This window comes from Dasypus novemcinctus, chromosome 9 (genome assembly GCF_030445035.2).
Source record: "Dasypus novemcinctus isolate mDasNov1 chromosome 9, mDasNov1.1.hap2, whole genome shotgun sequence".
In the NCBI taxonomy this organism is placed as follows: Eukaryota; Metazoa; Chordata; class Mammalia; order Cingulata; family Dasypodidae; genus Dasypus; species Dasypus novemcinctus.
The window spans coordinates 82,967,874-82,993,026 of record NC_080681.1 but is presented as its reverse complement, the minus strand read 5'-3'; the positions used below and the strand labels follow the sequence as shown (position 1 = coordinate 82,993,026).

General features: G+C 36.9%; 1 protein-coding gene across 1 annotated transcript in view; it reads right to left on the bottom strand.

Annotated features, from left to right (window-relative positions):
• The window catches only part of AGBL4 (AGBL carboxypeptidase 4), a 1,887,457-nt gene that overhangs the window by 1,707,039 nt on the left and 155,265 nt on the right, over positions 1-25,153 (bottom strand). The window contains exon 2 of the mRNA XM_058303613.2: positions 18,393-18,515. Coding sequence (XP_058159596.1) covers positions 18,393-18,515 — 123 coding nt within the window. The remainder of the gene's footprint in view (positions 1-18,392; positions 18,516-25,153) is intronic.

Here is a 25,153-nt window from a genome sequence, read left to right as displayed (position 1 = left end):
TGAACACCACAGTTCAAGAAATCAAAAATACACTTGCAGCAAATATCAGCAGACTAGAAGAGACAGAGCAGAGAATTAGTGATGTGGAAGACAGTACATCAGAAATCAAACAGATAGTAGAAGGGGTCAATAAGAAGATAGAAAAAATCCAATTAGGATTTAGGGACCTAAATGACAATGCAAAACGCTCAAACATACGTATTATAGGCATTCCAGAAGGTGAAGAGAAGGGAAAGGGGTCAGAAAGAGTGTTGCAGGAAATAATGGCTGAAAACTTCCCAAATATACTGAAAGAGACAGATGTACATATCCAAGAAGCACAGCACACTCCACAAGTCATAAACCCCAACAGGCCCACCCCAAGACATATACTTGTCAAATTATCCAATGCTCAAGACAAAGAGAAAATCCTAAAAGCAGCAAGAGAAAAGAAAACCATCACATACAAGGGAAGCTCAATTAGATTAAGTGCTGATTTCTCTTCTGAAACCATGGAGGCAAGAAGACAGTGGTATGATATAGTCAAGGTACTAAAGGAAAGAAATTTCCAACCAAGAATACTTTATCCAGATAAACTAGCATTCAAATATGATGGAGAGTTCAAAATATTCGCAGACAAACAGAAACTGAAAGAGTATACCAACAAGAAACCTCCCCTTCAAGAAATTCTAAAGGGAGTGCTGCAGGAAGAAAGGAAAAAACAGGAAAGGCAAAGTTGGAGGAGAATATAAGACCAACAACAACAACAAAAAAGACAAAAAAAAAATATACAAACAAAATATGACAAACACAAATCCAATCAAAGTATGGCTAACACAAATAATTCCTTGATAGTAATAACACTGAATGTCAATGGATTAAACTCACCTATCAAAAGATTCAGACTGGGACATTGGATAAGGAAATATGACCCATCCATATGCTGTCTACAAGAGACACATCTTAGACCCAGAGACGCATGGAGATTGAAAGTGAAAGGCTGGAAAACAATCATACAAGCTAACAATAACCAAAAAAAGGCAGGAGTAGCTATATTAATATCAGACAAAATAGACTTTAAATGTGAAACAATTGTGAGAGACAAAGAAGGATACTACATTTTAGTCCAAGGGAAAATCTGTCAAGAAGATCGAACAATCATAAATATCTATGCCCCTAACAAGGGTGCCTCTAAATACGTCAGGCAAACACTGGAAAAACTAAGTGAAAGAATAGATACATCTACAATTACAGTGGGGGATTTTAATACACCACTATCAACTCTGGACAGAACATCTCAAAAGAGAATCACCAAAGAAACAAAACATCTGAATAGTATATTAGAGGAGCTCGATCTAATAGACATATATAGATCGCTACACCCAAACACAGCAGGATATACATTTTTCTCAAGCGTACATGGATCATTCTCCAAGATAGATCATATGCTAGGCCACAAAGAAAGGCTGAACGAATTCAGAAAGATTGAAATCATACAAAACATTATCTCTGACCACAGTGGAGTCAAGCTGGAGATTTGCAAGGGACAGAAGCCCAGATTTCACACCACGATTTGGAAATTAAACAGCACACTCTTAGAAAAACAGTGGGTCAAAGACGAAATCTCAAAAGAAATCAATGACTACCTTGAAACAAATGATAATGATAACACAACATACCAAAATTTATGGGATGCAGCAAAAGCAGTACTGAGAGGGAAGTTTATAGCCATAAATTCATATATCAAAAAAGAAGAAAGAGCAAAAATTGAAGAACTAACTGCACATTTGAAGGAATTAGAAAAACAACAACAAAGCAACCCAACAGGAAGAAGAAGGAAGGAAATAACAAAGATAAGAGCAGAACTAAATGAAATAGAAAATAAGAAAGCACTTGAACAGATAAACAAGACCAAGAGCTGGTTTTTTGAGAAGATTAACAAAATTGACAAACCTTTAGCAACACTAACAAAGTAAAAAAGAGAGAAGATGCAAATACACAAAATAAGAAATGAGAAAGGCGATATCACCACTGACCCCACAGAAATAAAGACTATCATAAGAGGATATTTTGAAAAACTATATTCCAACAAAAATGACAATCTAGAGGAAATGGACAAATTCCTAGAAACACATAAACAGCCCATATTGACAAAAGAAGAAATTGATGATCTTAACAAACCAATCACAAGCAGAGAGATAGAATCAGTTATTAAAAATCTCCCAACTAAGAAGAGCCCAGGGCCAGATGGCTTCACAGGTGAATTCTACAAAACATTCCGGAAAGAACTGACACCAATCCTGCTGAAACTATTCCAAAACATCGAAACAGAAAGAACGTTACCCAACTCCTTCTATGATGCCAACATTACCCTAGTACCAAAGCCAAACAAAGACATCACAAGAAAGGAAAATTACAGACCAATTTCTCTAATGAACCTAGACGCAAAAATACTTAACAAAATACTTGCTAATCGTATTCAACAACACATTAAACGTATTATACACCACGACCAAGTGGGATTCATCCCAGGTATGCAAGGATGGTTCAACATAAGAAAATCAATCAACGTAATACACCATATAAACAGATTGAAGGAAAAAAATCACATGATTATATCTATTGATGCAGAAAAAGCATTTGACAAAATACAGCACCCTTTCTTGATAAAAACACTCCAAAAGGTTGGAATACAAGGGAATTTTTTGAACATGATAAAGAGTATATATGAAAAACCTAAAGCCAATATTGTTTACAATGGAGAAATCCTAGACTCCTTCCCTCTAAACTCAGGAACAAGACAAGGATGCCCACTGTCTCCGCTCCTATTTAACATTGTCTTAGAAGTACTTGCTCGAGCACTGAGGCAAGAACCAGAAATAAAAGGCATTCAAATTGGAAAGGAAGAAGTCAAAATTTCATTATTTGCAGATGACATGATCCTATACATAGAAAACCCTGAGAGATCTACAACGAAGATTCTAGAACTCATAAATGAGTTTAGTAAAGTCGCAGGTTATAAGATCAATGCGCAAAAATCAGTAGCATTTCTGTACACCAATAATGAGCAAGATCAGGAGGAAATCAAGAAACAAATACCATTCACAATAGTAAATAAAAAAATCAAATACTTAGGAATAAATTTAACTAAAGAGGTAAAGAACTTATACACCGAGAACTATACAAGATTGTTCAAGGAAATCAAAGAAGACCTAAATAAATGGAAGACTATTCCTTGTTCATGGATAGGAAGACTGAACATTATTAAGATGTCTATCCTACCAAAACTGATCTACACATTCAATGCAATCCCAATAAAAATCAATGCAGCCTTCTTTAAGGAACTAGAAAAACTAACTATGAAATTTATTTGGAAAGGAAAGAGACCCCGAATAGCCAAAGACATACTGAAAAAGAAAAACGAAATTGGAGGAATCACACTACCTGACTTCAAAACATACTATAAAGCCACGGTGGTGAAAACAGCATGGTATTGGCATAAGGAGAGACACATAGACCAATGGAATCGAATTGAAAGCTCTGATATAGAACTTCACATATACAACCACATAATATTCGATAAAGCCACCAAACCCTCTCAACTGGGAGAGAGTGGCCTATTCAACAAATGGTGTCTGGAGAACTGGATAGCCATATGTAGAAGAATGAAAGAGGATTACCATCTCACACCCTATACAAAGATCAACTCAAGATGGATCAAAGACCTAAATATAAGAGCCAAGACCATAAAAACCTTAGAAAGCAGTGTAGGGAAACATCTACAGGACCTTGTAATAGGAAATGGATTTATGAATATCTCACCAAAAGCACGAGCAGCAAAAGAACTAATAGATAAATGGGACTTCCTCAAAATTAAAGCCTTCTGCACCTCAAAGGAGTTTGTCAAGAAAGTAAAAAGGGAGCCCACACAGTGGGAGAAAATATTTGGCAACCATATATCTGATAAGAAACTTATAACTTGCATATATAAAGAACTCCTATATCTTGAAAATAAAAAGATAAACAACCCATTTAAAAAATGGGAAAAAGACTTAAACAGACACTTCTCCGAAGAAGAAATACAAATGGCAAGAAAGCACATGAAAAAATGTTCCAAATCTCTAGCTATCAGGGAAATGCAAATCAAAACTACAATGAGATACCATCTTACACCCATAAGATTGGCAGCTATGAAAAAAACAGAAGAATACAAGTGCTGGAGAGGATGTGAAGGAAGGGGAACACTCATCCACTGCTGGTGGGAATGCAGAAGGATCCAACCATTCTGGAGGACAGTATGGCGGTTTCTCAAAAAACTAGCCATAGATTTGCCATATGACCCAGCAATACCACTGCTGGGTATATACCCAGCAGAACTGAAAACAAGAACACAAACCGATATATGTACACCAATGTTCATAGCAGCATTGTTCACTATTGCCAAAAGTTGGAATCAACCCAAATGCCCATCAACAGATGAGTGGATCAATAAAATGTGGTATATACACACAATGGAATACTACTCGGCTGTAAGAACAAACACACTACAAACACATGTGATAACATGGATGAATCTTGAGAACCTTATGTTGAGTGAAGCAACCCAGACATTGAAGGACAAATACTACATGACCTCAATGATATGAAATAAACAAGCTGCCCTAGATAGCAAGAGACTGAACGATAGGCTTATAGGAAATCGGAGGGTGGAGGAAGGATATGAGCCGATGTCTGCAGGGGTCGAATTTAAGACGAGATGGTGGTAAGTATGAACACAAAGAAGAGATAAAAGGGGGGCAAGGGGTTGCCTTTGCTTGGGGCTTTGCGGGTTTGAGGGTGGCTGGGGAGGGACGGATGGGTAACGTTGCCCAAAAGTGGGGGGAGGGAGGGGTAGCATACGAACCAGGAGAGGGTCAGGTGTTGGTGGAGAGTAAAATGCCGAGAAAATCATATCAAAATATAATAAAGAGGGTTACCTGTTTAGAATGCTCGGAGGGGAGGGTCTGATGCAGGACAGGCTCCTGGGGAATGTCTAAATGCTCATTCTGCCAGAGTGGGTGACACCATGGGGTAGAAACCCAAGTAGTGAGAGTGGGGGTGGACCCACATCCTGGGGAGGACTAATGCCATCAAATAGAGGGAACTGTATCCCTCGAGAGAAAGGGTGGCTCCCAGGGCATTGGGGCAGTTGAGTAAGTTAGGACCTGAACACTATTCCATCTATCTCTGGAAGTGGCTCCTCAGGAAACGGAGGTTGGCTATCACTGAGGACACCAAGGTGGAAGGGAAAATGGACGTTAAATGTGTGGAACCAAAGTAAATGGGGGGTAAGAGAGGAGTTTCTTGAGAGTACACAAGGATGGATACAAAACATGTAATATTACACTATAACATATAGGAGATGACAGACTGATAATGTAAACCATAATGTAAAACATAGGATAACTAAAAATGTAAAGAACTGTGTATCCTAAAGTATGCACCACAATGTAAGCACAGATGTCACCTTGTTAGAAAGCTAATGTCTCAGACTCTGTACATCACTTTAAGTAAATATGATATGAATAGGGCGTAAGAGTATCACTGTGGAATGGAAAAGGTTTTCTGGTGGATGTGTGGGAGTGCTGTATATTATATATATACATTGCTGTGGTCTAGGACTCCTGTGAAGAAAAGCTGAATAATTAGGGGGGGGGGGGAAAGAAAAAGATAGGATGTGGAATTTTTTCACGTCAACATTCTTTATCTAAGTTCTTTATCTAACTTTATCCAAGTTCTTTATCTATCCTTTAAGCTCATCGCTATATGCCATTCCCTAGTAAGGGACCATGAAATTATATTGGGCTTCAAATTTCGGGGAGTTCTGGATCACAGAGTGTTTCAACAATGGCAATGGAGGGATACTGGTATGGGGTACCAATGACAGGTGATATATGGCTGACAGGGAGCTGTACAGAACATATGTCCAGGGTGCATGGTAATGTTTGGATATACTCATAGTGGCAACAATTAAAAACCACAGTAGGGGGGGTACTGGGTTCCTGGCCAGTGGTGCTCTGTCGTGGTCCCTAGGGGAGCAGCGACAGTCTCCCAGGTACAGTGGCGGGGATCGGGAGGGAGTGAGGGTTCAACAGTGAGCCCCTGATGCTAATGACTATGCTTGTGAGCTGATAAACCCAAAATAAGAACAAGGCCTAGAACAACTTTGTGCCTGGGAATTTCCTCCTGTCAGCCTTCATGTTACTCAAATGTGGCCAGTCTCGAAGCCAAACTCAGCATGTAAATGCAATGCCTTCCCCCCAGCGTGGGACATGACACCCGGGGATGAGCCTCCCTGGCAACGAGGGACCACTATCAACTACCAACTGATGATGCAACTGGAAAATGACCTTATACGGAAGGTTCAATGCGGATCAGCAGAATATCCCTCTCTACATAAAATAACATGACTTTAAAATGCTGTTTGACCTAAAGTAAGGGGGAAATGGAAAGGAGAAATGAGTTTATATGGCTACGAGTTTCTAAAAAAGAGTCTGGAGGCTGGCAGAAGGTTTGCCCTCATGCACAACTGAGCAGAGTCAGAGAGACAGATAAAGCAGATACAACCCCCAGATATTGGTTCCTTTGAGGGCTAAAGAGACCCACGGGAGTTATGGTCATGGCCGATGGGGTTAACTACCAGGGCAGATGGCCCCTCTTTGGAAATGGTGTTTATGTGTGATGAATCTGGACTCAGATGGGATCTCCCTTCATAAGACTTTCATGCCAATGTGCTGGAGGTGCAGTTAATGTTGGGGTTTAAGATATATTTAGGGGATTTGAATCTCTGGACTGACAATGTGATAGCCAGATCCTGAGCCTCAACAGACTCCAGCACCTACAATCTGATTTATTGGACTTACCACACTCAGCTAAGATGGAGTTGAAGAAGGACAACCACCACACCATGGAGCCTAGAGTGATTACAACTGAAAATGGGAGGATTGCATCCAGCATCCAGGTGGAATCTGACCCTCCTCTTGACATAGAGGTGCAATGGACACAACCAATCCAATGTCCACATAGAAGAGGTGGCATTGGAATGGGAAAAGTGGACATAGTGGACGAAGGGTATGGGGAAAGGCAGGAAGAGATGAGAGGTGGAGGCGTCTTTGGGACATGGAGCTGCCCTGGATGGTACTTCAGAGGCAATCACCAGACATTGTAAATCCTCACAGGGCCCACTGGATGGAATGGAGGAGAGTATGGGCTATGATGTGAACCAATGTATATGAGGTGCAGAGGTGCCCAAAGATGTACTTACCAAATCCAATGGATGTGTCATGATGATGGGAACGAGTGTTGTTGGGGGGGGAGAGGGGGGGTGGGGGGATGGGGTTGAATGGGACCTCACATATATATTTTTAATGTAATATTATTACAAAGTCAATAAAAAATAAAAAAAAAAATCAATTGAAAAACAGCTAAAGGATAAAAAAAAAAAAAAAAAAAAGAACATCCTTCTATGAAGTACCACAAATGCACATCACTATTGCAAGGTGGTAAGAATGTGGAGAAGAAACATGGTAAAACTACAATTAATGTGTAACATGTATATTATATAGTCAAAAGCAATACTGTTATATTCTTGCATCAATGCCAAAGACATACTGTCTTAGTAATTGGAGGGTATGGAAAAAATATACCAAATGTACACGATGGACCATAGTTAGTGGTAATAGTCTGGTGATATTATCTCATAATTTATAACAAATGTTCCACAACCATGTAGTTTGTTTGTGGTGGGTGTTGTATGGAAATTCCACACATGTGCATGATTGTTTTTTAAATTCACATCTTAAATAAAAACATACTTTAAAAATAAGAGAAAATTAAAAGTTTTCAAAATTAAAAAAAAGAATAGCCTTGTTTTTAGGAAATGTGCATGGAAGTATTAAGTGTTCAAGGAAAAAGATATATACAACCTACTCTCAGATGTTTAGATAATGGAAAGATTGAAAGATATATATATATGGCTCTTCTGCCACTTTTATTTGAACCTATAATTAGCACTATATTTGTTAAATATTTGTCCCAGAGATTTTAATCTCTGTTCATATGCTGGTCAAGTCCAGAATCACAGAGAGTTGCAACACCTACTCTCCAGTTCACTGGACTCACCCAGGACAACTAACAAAAGGATGATGACAGACAACACCCATCCCATGAAGGGGAGAGTGTCTGCAACTGCAAGGAATACATTTCCATCCATCTGCCCCATGGAATCTAGGCCCTCTATCAATCAGGAATGAACAACATAAGGGGGGAAATTAAACATGGACTAAAATAGACATTATTATTCTAGCAATGGAAGAACTTGTATCATTGATATATAGGCAGTGGCCACCAGAGGTTCTGAGGGGACAGAGAGAGAAGAGGTGCAACATGGGAGCATTTGGGGGATGGTAGAATTGTCCTACATGATACTGCAATGACAGATATAGGCCATTATGCATTTTGTCAAAACCTCTCATTGTTCCTGACCTGAGGCCTTTAAGGAGCGCTAACCAGATATTCTATGGCTCACATGAACAAGTCACCACTGTACTTAGCCTGTCTGCACTTGTGCCTCAAAGTTTTTGCTTTGGTCCCCATGCTGAGGTCCCTGCCTTCTTAACCTGCTTGATTCCTGACCCTCAAAGACAGAGATCTGCTTTGACTTACAGTCTCCTCTTCATTGGCATGACTGAAGTCTTTCCCTGAATACCAACTAGGAACTAGGGAAAAATAAAGCTTTCTTTCTTAATGCGAATTGTTTTATTTCTGCTTTGTTTTGTTTTGTTTTGTTTTATCCAGACTGCATATCTACCTATCTAAATTTCCTGGAATTCCCCAGTTCAAATGCTGGGACATATTACACTTATATTGGATGCATATTACTGACACAGCATTCTACTTGAAAAAAATCATGCACTCTAGACTCAGTTTAGCCCAGATTCAAATTTTGGCCATTCTCCAATCTGCTGTGTGAACTTGGGAAAGGAACCTAATCTTTTAAAATTTAAATTGGCTGACCCATAAAAATGTGCATTAATTAAGATTATGGTAGATGCTATAGCATTCCTGATTACCTGGGGCAAAGCAGGGAGCAGGATGAGGATTAGGGCATGAACTCAGTCCCACTTACTCAGGAATCCAGACTTACAGAAGCTCTGCCAACTCTTCAGACTTCAAACATGTCTCCAAGGTGGCCTAGAATATCAAAAGGCAGTAGATGGGAGAAGAGAGGAGGATCATTCACATATGGGAGATTTTTTAAGGGCCAGGTCAGAAAGTAGCACACAACATTTCTACTCACATTCCATTAGGTAGAACTCAATCACATGGCTACACATATGTGTAAAGGAAACTTACATAGTTTGAAAGGTGCCCAGGGGGGAAAAAAAGAAGTTACTTGATAAGAAATTAGAATAATCTTCCACAATGGGGATTATAACCCTTTACCTATTATAGCAGATGCTACTAGTTTCTTTCTGTCCCTCTGAGGTAACAGATCCAAGTTTGCTCAAACTTATGCTGAGAAGTCAGAAAGTCTGGGGAATATTGGCAATGGGGGTAATCCTTAACCAATGACAGCCAGTATATAAATATCCCTGCTTCCCTATTCTTCATTCTACAGATTTCTTCAGAGTACCACCAGAAATAATCCCTACTAGCCACAGTGGTAACACTCTTATTAATGTACTTTTTACTAGCTTTTATCCCTGCCCTACCAGCTTTCTCTGCTCCTTATTTTGTACTTCCTAGGATACCTTTCAGGTATTTCCCAAATGAATTTCCTAAACCCAAGTGTTTGTCTCAGTATATACTTCTGGAGGAAACCAACTAAGACAGTTGGCATAGGAAGTAGCACAAGAAAGCAGTCTCTGGAATTGGTTCACTCGCCAATTTAGATAGCAACAAAGACCCTGTTGCCTGTGATAAGTGGGGTGATGAAAACCTTTGACAAGTTGTAGCATCACAATTACCTAAGATTTACTTGCAATGAATTGGGATGAGGTACAGGTGGAAGAGTAAACTTTGGCTTATACAATTGCCCCATTACCTTAAAGATGCAGTGTAAATTAGATGAATTCTGGAGTTGGCTACCTTTTGCTAACAACCCTAGAAATTCTCAAGAAGGAGAATAACAGGCTCAAATCAGCTACCAACTCAGGTGTGATATGAAATCTTGAGGGCCTCCATGGAATTGCAAACATTATTGCCATCCTCTAAGGCTTAAAGGATTCATAGCAGCTAGTCTCCATCATGATCCCCATTCAATTAATTAATATGGCCACTGCAAAAAACAGATGGATCATAGAAGATGATCTGTTAATTTAGCAAAAGGGTAGCCCCAGTCATGGCTGCTGTTCTAGACGTGATAGCTTTACTATAAGAGATTAGCACACACTCTGAAATTTGATGTGCAGTTAATGATCTGGAAAATGCATTATTCTCAACTCGCACTAGAAAAGAAATATAAAACACTTAACATTCACATAGGAATGCAAATCCCTGTGCCCAAGACTAATGATAGTTCTTCTGCCTTCTGCTGCATAGTCGAAGAGATCCTTGATCATCTGGATGTTCCATAAAACATCATGTTCCTCCACCACATGATGATATCATCCTAATCATATCTGGTTATCTGGAAGTGGTGAATATTCTAGTTATCCTGGTAAGATATGTGTTTGCCAGAATGTGGGATGCAAACCTTACAAAGATTTAAGGGCCTACCACATGATGGAGTTTTTGGAAATCCAATGGAAGATGCCAGGATACATTCTCTAAGATAATGGGCAAGTTTCTACACTGTGTACTTATTACCACTAAGAAAGAAACATAGTGTTTAGTAGGCCTCTTCAGATATATGGTCTATTTCACACTCAGTAATATTGTTTTAACCCTATTTATCAGGAAAATCAAAAGCCTGCTAAGTTTGAGTGGGCAAAAGAGACAATAAATCTAATGATGATAGAAGTATCTCTGGTAGATACAAACACTGTATGGAATGCAAGGCTAGTAGACAAATAGAGATCTAAAAGAAAAGTTACCTTATAAAGTACAAATCTACTAATCATTTCAAAAGCAGCTCTGGGCAAACTCTTGGGTCCTAGCAGATACTAATTATCTGAATATGAGACATCAATTAATTGTGTGATTGAAGTGAGAGGTGACCTGGAATTCCATGTCACCTACCTCTATTACATCAATGCCCTTCTTCTCAACTCAGTAACTATGGCCTTATGGGATGTTTCTGAAGACAAAATAACTGACAAAGAAAAAACTTAGGTCTGATTAACAGATGAAATGATTTTATATGTTGGTGCAAGCCAAATAAGACTTGCTGCTGCCTTCCAGTCCCACTCAGTGATACCCCTAAAGGACTGTGATGAAAGGAATATCTCCCAGTAGACAGAGCTTAGAGCAGTTCACTTATTCTCCCTTGTATGAAGGAAGAAGTCATATGAAGTAAGGATATACATGGACTAGTTGGTAGGTTGGTCATGGAAATAGAAGGAGATTGACATGACCCACTGGGTGGACTGGGTGAGAGTATAAACTACAACGTAAACCACTATCCATGTAGTGCAGTAGTGCTCCAAAATGTATTCACCAAATGCGATGAATGTGTCACATTGATGAAAGAGGTTGTTGATGTGGGAGGATTGGGGTGAGGGGGGTGGGGGCTATATGGGGGACCTCATATTTTTTTAATGTAACATTTAAAAAAATGTTTTAAAAAAAGGAGATTGAAAGACTGGAGACATGGGGTCTGGGCATGAGAATGGGAGAGATGGGAATGGATACAGAAGTATGCAATTCTTTGTGTTCTGCTTCAGTGCTCACTGTGTAACAACACCTACCACAGAGGAGGCACTGAATAATCAGGAATGACTCATTCAGTGAATGTCAGTAAACTTCACATAATAAGTCCAAGAAGGAATCAACAGTAGCAGAGATATGGAAACTGTGCACCCTATGCATGGGCTCCATCTCACCAAAGTTAGGGTTCTTTGAAACTATATATACCCATAAAAAAGCATGTTCTTAAATCTAATTCATTCCTATGGTTGTAAACCCACTGTAAGTAGGAGCTTTTTAAAAATATATATATAGTTTTTATTTATTTTTAAAAGATATTTAGATTACATACAGTGTTACATTAAAAAAAAATGTAAGGAATTCCCATAAGCTCCACTCCCTATACCTCCCACTCTTCCCCACATGAATAACTTCATTAATGTGGTACCTGCATTGCATTGATGAACATATTTTGGAGCACTGCCACTAAGCATGGATTATAGTTTACATTGTAGTTTATACTTTCTCCCACACAACTCTGTAGGCTATGACAGGATATATATATCATGGTCTGTATCTGTCATTGTAATGTCATTCAGGTCAATTCCAAGTCATGAAAATGCCCCCATATTACACCTCTTTTTCCCTCTCCGACTTCAGCACCTTCAGTGGTCACTGTCTCCACATCAATGATATAATTCCTTCCATTGCTAGAATCACAATAAGTCTATTGTAGAATACCAGTAAGCCCACTCTAGTCCATGTTTTATTCCCCAGTCCTGAGGATTCTGGGATGATGATTCCCACTCCACCTCAAATTGAGAGAGGGTTTCAATTTGATGAGACGACTTCAGGATCTGTGGAAAGTCCTCCTCTCCAATGGTTTGGATACCTGTATACTACAAGCAAAACCAAAAAAATTTTTTTTTGCAAGATCTGTATAAAAGAACCACTGCCAGCCTGAACTAAAAGGGACAGAAAAGGACTGAATGAAGTAAAAATCACTTCAAGGGCAAAACCATGGAAGGAGACATATGGACCAAAGACATCTTCTCAGGCCAAGAGATTGGGCCCACCCATGTGTGTTGAAATGATGAATCTGCCCTAATACTTGGAAAGGACAGGTGTTCTGCCCTATTGTTCAAGAGGAGTGACACCACCCCAGTTTTCTCATATGCCTGGGGGATTGTGGAGAGTCTGGCCATCACCTCAGTCTTTGACAAGTTTGGAGCCTAGAGTCTGACCAGTAACCCAATGCGTGGTGAGGGTGGTACCTAGAGCCTGGCCATTTTCACCATGCTTGAAAAGGGTGGACCCTTCATCCCAGTGTTCAGAAAGAGCATGGCTGCTAGGAAAGCACTTGAAAGGGATGGGGCTACAACTCCATCAGGCCCATAGGATAAAACATTGTTTCACAGACCTTAAAAACTAATGGAGGGAAGCAGATGTAGCTCAACTGATAGAGTGCCTGCCTACCATATGAGAGGTCCAGGGTTCAAACCCAGGGTCTCCTGACCCATGTGGTGAGCTGGCCACATGCAAGGAGTGCCCGTGTAGGGGAGCCCCACGCATAAGGAGTGTGCCCTGCAAGGAGAGTCACCCCACACGAAAAAAGTGCAGCCCACCCAGGAGTGGCACCGCACACATGCAGAACTGACGCAGCAAGATGATGCAACAAAAAGAGACACAGATTCCTGGAGCTGCCGGGAATGCAAGAGGACACAGAAGAACACACAGTGAATGGACACCACAGAGCAGACAATGGGGGGGTGGGAGAGAGAGAAATAAATTTTAAAATCTAAAGAAAAAAAAATGGAAGACTTACAGCAGCATTATTCACATAGCCAACCAACCCAACAACCCAAGTGTCCATCAACAAAAGAATGGATAAACAACACATGGCATAGCCACACACTGGAGTGTGATTCAGCTGTAAAAAGGAAGAAGTCCTGATATATGTGCCAATAGCCTCAAAGACCTCATGTTGAGTGAAATAGTGAATAAGCCAGACTCAAAAGGACAAGTACTGTATAATCTCACTTACGTGAAAAATAAACAGAATATGAAAAAAAAAAAAACTAATAGACTATGTCTGCTGGGTTTTGGAATTGTTTGGGACCTGTAACCCCTGTTTTCCTTCCAATTTCTCCCATCCGGAATGGGAATATTTATCCTATGCCTGTCCCTCCTTTGTATATTGGAAACAGATAAGTTGTTCTCTATGTTTTACAGGTCCACAGAGGGAAAGTATGCCCCAGGATAGAACAACCTATAACTAACTGATTTGATGAGCCTTTGTACTTAGCATTGTTACTGAAATAGCTTAAGGCTTTTGCAATGTTGTGATGCAATACAAGTATTTTGCATGCAGAAAAAACATGTCTTTTTGGAGTCCAGAGGGTGGAGTGTGGTGATTTAAAGCTGTATGTGCCACAGAAAAACAAGTTCTTAAATCTAACTCATTGCAGTGGATGTAAACCTGTTTTAAGTAGGATCTTTTGATAGGACTCAGTTAAGGTGTGACCCATCTCATTTTTGATGGATTTTAATCCTACTATTGGAGGCCTTTATAAATGAAATTAATACAAAAAGAGAGAGAGAAAACCACAGAAGCAAGAAGCTGAAAGACACTAAACCCAGAAGAGAAGGGAGAGACCAAGAGATGCCGTCATGTGCCTTGCCTTGTGAGAAAACAAGGATCACCGGAAGCCAGCCTTTGGGAAGAAAGCATCACCTTGATAATACCTTGATTTGCACATTTTCTTGGTCTCAAAATGGTAATATTATACATTAATAAATCCCCATTATAAAAGCCAACGCTTTTCTGGTATATTGCTTTCAGCAGCCTAGCAGACTAAAACAGTGCCTGAGACATTTTAGTACCCATGGAATCATTTTATATGTGTGCCAGAAATACTACCTTAAGTTTTTGGTAGCATTGTACTAAGCCTATTTTATATATTACCTCTAATTCATGTAATAATTCTGCAATATATATTTTTTTATCCTAGTTTTACAGATGAATAAATTGTAAGTGATATAACCAGGGTGGCATAACCAGTAGTGCCAAAGTTAATAGCTGTACCAAAATCTGTCTGAAACCAAATCTCGTGTTTTGGGTATTATACTATGATGCTTTCCATTGGGAAAAAAATTTCAGGTGAGATAAGAAGCCAAAAAGTCTAATTTCTATTACAATCACATTTTCATATTGTGCCATAAATGAAGATTTGTTTTTAAAAGGAAATATATTTTAAAGATTACACATATAAATGTAGCAAAATTCCATTGAGGGAAATTGATGTTCTAATCGAAAAATAAAAATTTCAAGTTTTATTTCCATTGCTTTGAAATAGTAAGTATCCAATTCCACATATTTATTTCACTGATGCTTTTTCAAACAACAGCAATTTAATACAACATATTAAATCTCTCAGACTAACTACATAAACTGAAGTATAAATTATACTATCCTCATATTCAAGATATATACACTCATATCAATTATAATACAATACTCAAATTTCATATGATGACAAACATTATTTATTCAGACAGCTTATTTTAAAAAGCAGGTAGAGAATTTTTCATTTATCTTTATTAAAAACTTTTATCATTTATCACTTAATGAGAAATTTTCAACAATATATTTATTATTTACATCACATAATTTGACCTACAATAAGGTAGTATGCTTATACAATGGTTAAGACTATTGCCTTTAAAGTCAAGAAATCCTTGGTTAGAGCAAATTACTTTACATCTCTGAACCTCAGTTACCTCACCTGCACTAGAGATATACTATCTCTAAAGGTTCTTCTGGGAGTAGATGTTGCTCAAGTGGTTGAACACCTGCTTCCCATGTATGAGGTTCTAGGTTCAATCCCCAGTACCTCCTAAAAACAAACAAAATGAAAAATGCAACTCTTATTAGGGAGAGGATGTAGCTCACAGGATGTAGCTCAGAACTCTTATTAGGGAGAGGATGCTTCCCATATATTAATGCTAGGTCCTAGGTTCTCCCAGTATCTTCTTTTAAAAAAAAAAAAGATCTTATGAATATTAAATGAGATCAACTATTTCAAATACTTAGCACAGTGCCAGAAAGCAATAAGTGATAAGTAACAATTATTATTTGTTTTTCCTTACTGTTCTTGTTGCAATTAATGTTAAAATTTTATTTAAATGCAAATATATTGTTATTAATTTTAAAGTCTCAATTTAAAAGACCATTTTGTTCATTATCTGTTCTCTCTCACCTAATCATATATTCATTGAGGTCCTCCTTATGAAATGACTGATAGCACACTAGGTGCTGAAGAACAAAAATTAATCAGATAGCATCCCTGACTTCAAGGAATTCACAGTGATCAGGAAATGGGAAAGAAATTTTAATATAATGAGATATAACAGAAGATCCCAAAAGGTACTTAAATAAAGAGGCAGGGACACCCAAACCTGCCTGAGAAATATTGTTTCACAGAGGAAGAAGTGCTAAACTGAGCCTTGAATTGGGTCAGAGTTAACATTGTACCAGGTAGAGAAAGAGGTCTGGGCCAGAGACAAATCATCGTCTATAAAAATATGAAAACTTGAGAGAAGTTGATGGATTTTGCTTGTGACACAAGCAATTAAATATGACTTTTTCATCAGAGCTAAAAAGCTAAACTTGCCCCTTCTTTCGGCTGCTTACATTATTTCCTTCAACAAATAGAGGATTAATTAGAAACATCATTTGATAAGCACTCTGCTTGACTATGGGAGAATAGAGATCAATTAAACTCTTGTTTCTGCCCCAAAGTAGGTTTTGGTCTAGTAAGAGAGCAAGGGAAGTAAAAAGGGAGTTTAAAAATCATTAAAAGTGGTAGCTGTCTCTAGAAAGACATTTCAGTGTCTCCTTTAGGAAGTCCAACAGGAAGAATTTCTATCTCAAAGGACATTGTTCCTCTCTGGGCACTAGCAAACAGAAAACTCAAAGTTAAATTTATCTACCTATAGAAAATTTATGGGATATTACAACATCTATTTTATGTACTCATCCAAATGATTTTTCTTTTGACATTTCTACTTTCTTAGACTTTCCCATTTACTTACTCTAAATACTATTAGTGTATATATTTTGGTAATATGACTTAACTTTTTAAAATAAGGAAATACAGCTCCACAGAGACAAAGGCGCATGTGTGCTTTAATGAAGATGCAAGGCAGCATTAAAAGATGAGGAAAACCGTGGCTCAGTTTTCAAGTCTGAATTTCAACTAAACTCTGACTCCAAAGCCTATTTCCTTAACCATTCTATGGTAATGCAAGACTCATGCACAGGTCCAATAGATATAACCAATGGTTAATGCCTTGTTGGGTAAATACACATTATTTATTTGGTGAGTATGTGGCCAGATTGGGCAATTTCTTGAACTGAGGTTTTTGGTAAACAATGGAATAAGACTGAAATATGGTTAAGGAAAATATGTTATAGGAAAGGAATCTGGATTACTTCAGGCCATTGGTAAACACAAGACAACTCAATCTTTAGAATGAAGATAATTCCTATTCTAAGATAGTTATTATTTTAAAGGGCCTTCATGCTTTAACTGAGGTAAAAAGAAGTCAAAAGGTAGTTCTAGGCTCCAAATACATCCTGGATGAAGCACTGGTACAACATTCAAAGTAGAAGCCATTTATCCTAATTATGTGGCTATTATCCAGGTATCTCAGGAAAACTAGTACATGGAAGAAACTTAGAGTAAAAATCTGTGTAGTCAACTTCTCAATTGTTTGGTATAAATAATGTTCTGAGGGTTCTGAGAAAGGAGAGGTTTGGAGATCATCATATAACTGACACTAGTATGTTCCTTCAGCCACACACACAAACACACACACACATACACAATCACATTATTCGGAACCAAAAATGACTAACAACTATTTTAAAAATAAAAATATGTTCATATTTTTTCATTAATACTTTCAACATATTCTGATAACTTACTATGTGCCATTCAGTGTATGAATCTCAAGGCATAAAGAGGTTAACAAGTTCCAACCCCTTCCAAATGAGAATTCACACTCAAGTCCAGATCTCCTTTTTCAGAATACCCACAGCATTTGTCAATTGTGATGCAATATTACTTTTGGTCTTTTGTTATGTTCAATAGAATCTCTTCTCTAATCATTTCTTTATAGGGAAGTCTCCTCTGTCCCACAGACCAAGTTCTTTGAACATGTCATATGGAACCAGGTACACAGTGAATATGCAATAAATAATGATTTATCAAATAGCCAAATCATGGCATTTTTATCACAAAAAAAATAATACCTGGGAAATTAGTTTGAAAATTATAAAGCGCTGTAAAAATGTTCATTATTATTAACATCAGTTATACTCCTAATAATATATACAGTACAAAATAGCATTTAGTTTTCAGTAATTTCAAGATAATTCCTTCAAAATTGCTTTTGCTCTGACAACTTGTTCCATCATGATAAAATATTAAATGGAGTGAATCATACTGAATGGCCAGATGGAGTTGGATTCTAAAAACCTCTCATCAAAGAAGCTCAAAAGAAAAATTTTTTAATACACTTACCACTTTCAAAGCAAGCATCAAATATAAGATGTCCTTTCTTGGGCTGTCCACAGTATCCAGTTGGAAGCACCATATATTTGCTCACATTCCCTCCGATGGCATCATCGTTTCCCATATCATTGCCTATGTTTTTTAAAATTGAACATATTAAACAGAAATCAAAGTATATTTAATAGAAATCCAACAAAATTTTACCATTAATTTTCTCCCACCCCTTGTCATTTAGTGCTTATCCAAGCAATAAGAAATTAACTGAATATTGCTGTACAGTAGAAAGAGGATGTATTTTGAAATAAGAAAGATAAGGACTCAAAATCCCACCTCTACTACATGCCACCTCTCTGTGACCCCAAACAATATACTTAATCCACTTGAGCCTCAGTTTCTCTCATCCATAAAAAAGGAATGGTAAAACACATCTTTCAAAATTATAAGAGCTAGATATTTTTAAATTGCTGGTATGGTTACTGAAATGCAAAAGATGATACCTTCTTTAAATTGTATCAACTATTTAATAATTGGTAATTTATTTAATTTGTCACAAACACATATCTGATTGTTTTAGTCTGAATAAAGCTAGTTTTATAATGTGACTTCAAATGCTCTAAAATCCTAGAAACAATTTGAGAACCATGGACTTAGCACTGAAGTTCTACTTCCTAATAGGTACTTTTACTGTTTTTTTAATTTTGGAAGTTTCAATTTTACCTGGGATATAAAAGTCTGGAAAGAACATGGCTTCCACCTTAAAAACAAGAAAAATCCCAATAAACTTCAAAATCATTAATTTTCTTGAATCTATAAGTGAACTGATTAGGTCAACCCAATACCCAGTGAAATTCAGGCTTTACTGAAAGGAGAAGCAGCAAGCACTAATACCTCAATGACAGAACATAGGAGGAAGAAATGCTGGGTGCCATCCAATTGGATAATAAGAATTAAGGTAAAATGCTTAAAAAATATATATATCAAATCAGGCCTATGAAAGCATGAGAGCAAGAACACATGCAAGTCATAGAACTAAGGAGAATTCACATCCACTTGCAGACTCCTCTGCATAGGCTTCTACCAGGTGTTCAAGAGAAAGAGTAAAAGGAGGGCAGAAGGCCAGAAAACATCTCCTTTCATGGTACAGGTATGGAGAAAGGGAAGTGGCTTCTATTATAGGAAAGGAATAAAGCCCTACAAAAAGCTTTTATCCACATGCAAAAAAAAAAAAGGAAGAAAGAAAGAAAAAAGCTTTAAGGCACTAGGGGAGGAGTAACAAACCATGTGTCCCCAGTGTATAAGTGAGTACCCATTGCAGGTGGTTGAGCAGTAAAAAAAAAAAAAAGAACATACTACACCTGGGGGAGGGTTAGGAAACAATTCTGGGAACAAGATCTATACCAAAATTATTTAAAGGAATCTACAACTGGGGAAAGGGCAGAAAATACTGTCTCACATTAGAACTATCAAAGATATAAGGCAGAGATTGGCGGCCACAGAAAAGAGATGGGGGGTTGAAAAATCTTGACCCCAAAACAAGGCCATATAGGACCTACCTAAGACTGGGGATGGGCCACTACAACAGAGAATATGCCTGCAACTCAATACTGTGTTAGCAAGCACTGAATAATAAGCAACGGCAATCTATACCTAGGATAGAGACAAAAGAATTGACAGAAAACCCTATGTGATATATGTACTCAGGGAAGGCCAAAAGTTGAGAGTGAATCAGAACACTGAGGAAAATCCTCTATCCCTCAAACCCAAGCCAAAGGTAACAATGGAAGAATTTCAAGCCAGTGGTGAACCAAAGGTAATCAGTAGCAATGAAATTCAAACCTAGCTTAACTCCACAACAATGACCTAGCAGAAGAGGTCAAATAATATGTATATCATTCTCTATTGTTCCAAACTAGGTAACTAGCATCCAAAAAAAATTTGTGGAACATACAAAAAAATTGAGAAAGAACAACCTTCTAACAAGGGACAAAGTAATAAAAGGAAACAAACACAGAAATGATTCAGATATTATAAGGATCATAAAACTAATTTAAAATAACTAAGATTAATATGTTAAAGGTTATAGTAAAAAAGGAACACAAAATGCATAAACAAACAGGGAATTTCAGAAGAAAGATATAAACTGTATTAACAACCCAAAAGGAAATGGTAAACTTAAAAACATAGTAACAGAGATGAGGAATGTCTTTAATGTACTCATCAATAAACTTGACACACCTGAGAAAAGAATGAACTCTAGATCAAATAAACTGAACAGAAACAAAAAGAAAAAGGAAAGCAAAAGAGAGAGAAAGAACACAGCATCCAAGAGCTGTTGAACAATATTAAATGCTCTATTATTTGTATGGTTAGGATTCCAGAAGGAGATGAGAGAGATAATGGGGTGGAGGAAATTCTTAAAGAGATAATGCCTGGGAATTTTCCTAAATGAATAAAAGATATGCAATCACAGATCCAAAAGGCACCAAGCAGAAAAAAATACCAAAACAAAAAACCACAAAAAAATCACTGATATGTCATATTTAAAATAACAAATCATATGCAAACTAATAAAAATTACAGCAGACCTCTCATTAGAAACATTGTAAACAAGAGGACAAGTCTTTAAATTACTGAAAGAAAAAAAAAGTGACCACCTAGAATTCTATACCCAGCAAAAATATCTTTCAAAGATGAAGAACACAATGAAGGTATTTTAAGAAAAACAAAATCTGATAAAATTCATTATCCTACATTATGAGAAATGTCAAAGTTCCTCAGGCAGAAAGAAAATAATACCAAATAGAAAGTAGTATCCAAAGAGAAATGAGTGCTCTAGGAATAGTAAAAATGAAAATATATATAATCTTTTCTTAGTTTTAATCATCACTCTAAAAGATAAGTGACAGTCCAAAGAAAAAGTAGTAGCAATGTATTATGGGATTATACCCAAGTAAAATGTATAACAATAACACAAACGTGGGAGAGAACAATTGGAAGTCTACTGTTTTAAGTTTCTTAAATTATATATAAAGCAGTATATAGTGTTTAAAGATGTTATATTGAAAAGCCTAGGATAAGAACTAGAAAAATTAAAGAGTTTTAAATAAGCCAAGAGCATAGATAAAATGGAATTAAAAATAAATAAATAAAAATAAATGAGATAGAGAATTACTCCAAAGGAAGGCAATAATAAAGGGGGACAAGCAACAAGGAACAGATGGAGCAAACTGACAAAGCACAATATTAGGTTTATATTCAAATGTATTATCAAATGATCTAACAAATTAGTAGACAGAAACTGTCAGATTTGACAAAATAGCAAAATCTAATGATATACTGTCTGCAAGAAATCAACTTAAATATAGTTACAGATAGGTTAAAGTAAAGGGATTTTAAACATACGTTATGTAAAAGACAAAAAGAGAGTCCAAGAGGCTAATTAATACCAGGAAAAAAGTAGATCTCTGAATAAGAAATAAAATGAGGGTTAAAGAGAAACATTACAGAATGGTAAAGTGGTCAATTCAAAAAGAAGACAAAACAATCCTAAATCTGTATGAACCTAACAACACAGTTTCAAAATATATGAAGGAAAAACAGATAGATGCATTAGGAAAAATAGACAATTCCACAATTTCAGTTGGAGACTTCAACACTAATGTTTCAGGAATCAATATACTAGTTGACAAATTAGCAATATCAGGAATGAAAAAAGGAGTATCACTAAAATCCTACAGCATTTAGAGGATTATAAGGAATAGTATTTACAAGCTTAAACCCAGAATTTCTTAAATTTAGATGAAATGACCAAATGCCTTAAATATGCAAACTTCCAAAGCTCATTTAAGAAGAATTAAATAACTTGAAGAGACATATGTCTATTAAAGAAATTTGATTTACAGTTTGAAACCTTCCAATAAAGAAAAATCCATAGCTTCACTGGTTAATGTAAGTTTAAGGAGAGACAGTAACAATTCTAACAACTTCTACAAAAGAGAAGAAGAGAGAACTCACCCCAACTAATTGTATGGGGCCCAGATTACCAAGATATTAAAACTAGAAAAATGAATTACAAAAAAAGAAAACTAAAGACCAATATTTTTATGAACATATAATTAAAATCCTCAAAAAACTATTAGCAAACCAAATCCTTCAATATATAAAAAGGACAATACCTCATGACAAAGTGTGATTTATCTTGGGAATGCAAGATTAGATCAAGATTCAAAAATCAACATATTTCACTATATTAACAGACTAAAAAAGCAAGTCATTATGACCATCTTGGTAGATGAAAAAAAAAAACAAAACATTTGACAAAATTAAGCATGCATGATTTAAAAATTCTCAGCATATGTATAGCAGTTTGATATTATTGATGATTCCAAAAAGAAATATTGGATTATGTTTGTAAAATGGTCTTTTCCTCTAGACATATTAGAGTTTATTGGATTCAGAGGTTTTACTTTTACTTGATTAAATAATGATTAAGGCTTTGATTGGGCCATATCAAAGGGTTTTGCATCCCCCTTGGTGGGCAGAGACTCACAGAGAAACCGTATCACAGAGAAAGGAGGTTGGAGTTTTGAGCTGGAGCTCAGGAAGTGAACACACAGGAGAAGAACACAGAGGAATAGAGACGGCACCTTAGGTATGACAGAAGCCCTGGGAAGAGAGACTACACCTGATAGTCTACATCTGGCTTCATGAAGCAAGCATAGCAGCTGAGCCCAGAGGGAAACAAGTCCCGGGAAGAGAGGAACCCAGGAAGCCTGAACCCTCACAGACACTGGCAGCCATCTTGTTCCAATATATGGACACAGACTTTGGTGAGGGAAGTAACTTATGCCTTATAGCCTAGTAAGTCTAAGCTTCTACCCCAAACAAAATACCCTTTATAAAAACCAACCAAGATCTGGTATTTTATATCAGCACCTCTTTGGCTGACTAATACAATATGGAAAAATAATCCTCTGCAAATTGATCTATACATCTGACATAATCCCAATAAATATCCCACCAAGCTGATTCTAATATTTATATGGAAAATTAACCAAACCAAAATAAGCAAAACAACCTTGAAATGGAAGATCTACATGAAATTGGAGAAGAGAAAGACACATAGTTCACTGTAATAAAATAGCTTATATAGAAACCCATTCACACATATATGTTCAAATGTTTTTCAACAAAGGTACAAAGGCAATTCAATGGAGAGAACAATATTGACAACAAATAGATTTGGATCAGTTGGAAAAATAAATACCAAAAACTATTAACCTCATACCACCTATAAAAATTAATACAAAATAGATCAGAGACCTAAATTTACAACCAAAATCTATAAAACTTCTATAAGAAAATATAATATGTGTGTTCTTAAGGTGAAGAAGGATTTCTTAGATATGACATGAAAATCATCACCCATAAAAGAAAAATTATAAACAAGACTCTATCAAAAATTAAAAACCATTGCTCTTTAAGGCACTATTTTTTAAAAAGCTACAGATTAAGACAAAATACTTGTTAAACACAGAAATGATAAAGGATTATATCAGAAATTTCACCAAAGAAGATATATGGATGTCAAGTGAGTACATTAAAAAATACTCGACATCATTAGTCATTAAGTAAATGCAAATTGAAACCATAATGAGATACTGCTACCCACTGATTACAATGGCTAAAATCAAAGAAACTGTCCAAACCAAGGATGGGTGATGATATGAAGTAACTGAAATTTTCATACATTACTGCTCATACATGAGAATCAATGTAAAATGGTACAACCACTTTGAAAAATAGTTTAATGCTTTGTTAAAAATTTATGTATACACCTACCATACAACCCAGCAACTCTACTCTAAGGTATTTAACCCAAAAGAAGTGAAAACATACATTCACACAAAAACCTGCACATGTATGTTAACAACACCTTTACTCAATAATCAAATTGGGGGCAGCAGACTTTGCCCAGTGGTTAGGGCGTCCGTCTACCACATGGGAGGTCTGCGGTTCAAACCCTGGGCCTCCTTGACCCATGTGGAGCTGGCCCATGCGCAGTGCTGATGCGTGCAAGGAGTGCCCTGCCACGCAGGGGTGTCCCCCAAGTAGGGGAGCCCCATGCGCAAGGAGTGCACCCCGTAAGGAGAGCCGCCCAGTGCAAAAGAAAGTGCAGCCTGCCCAGGAATGGTGCCGCACACACGGAGAAATGACGCAACAAAAAGAAACACAGACTCCCGTGCCACTGACAACAACAGAAGCAGACAAAGAAGACACAGCAAACAGACACAGAGAACAGACAACCGGGGTAGGGGGGAAAGGGAGAGAAATAAATATATAAATATATAAATATATCTTTTTAAAAAAATAATCAAATTGGAAACAATCTGAATGTTCTTCACCTAGTGAATGGATAAACAATCTGTGCTACATCTATACAATGGAATAGTATTAAGCAATAAAAAAAAATGAACTACTGATAAACAGGACAACATAGAAGAATCTCAATGCAATATATTAAGTGAAAGAAGTCAGACTCTATTTATGTGACAATTCTTAAAAGATAAGACAATAGGAATAAAAAAATAATTACAGGTTGCCAGTATCTAAGTGGAGAGGTTGAATACAAAATCAACAAAATTTCAAAATCATTCTTAACCCTTGACTATCTCAGCAGAGTCATACATACGTTCCTTTCATCTCCAAGGGTAGTGTATATGAATGCATTTGTTTGGGGTAGGGAGAGGAGAATGGATATCTACAACAAT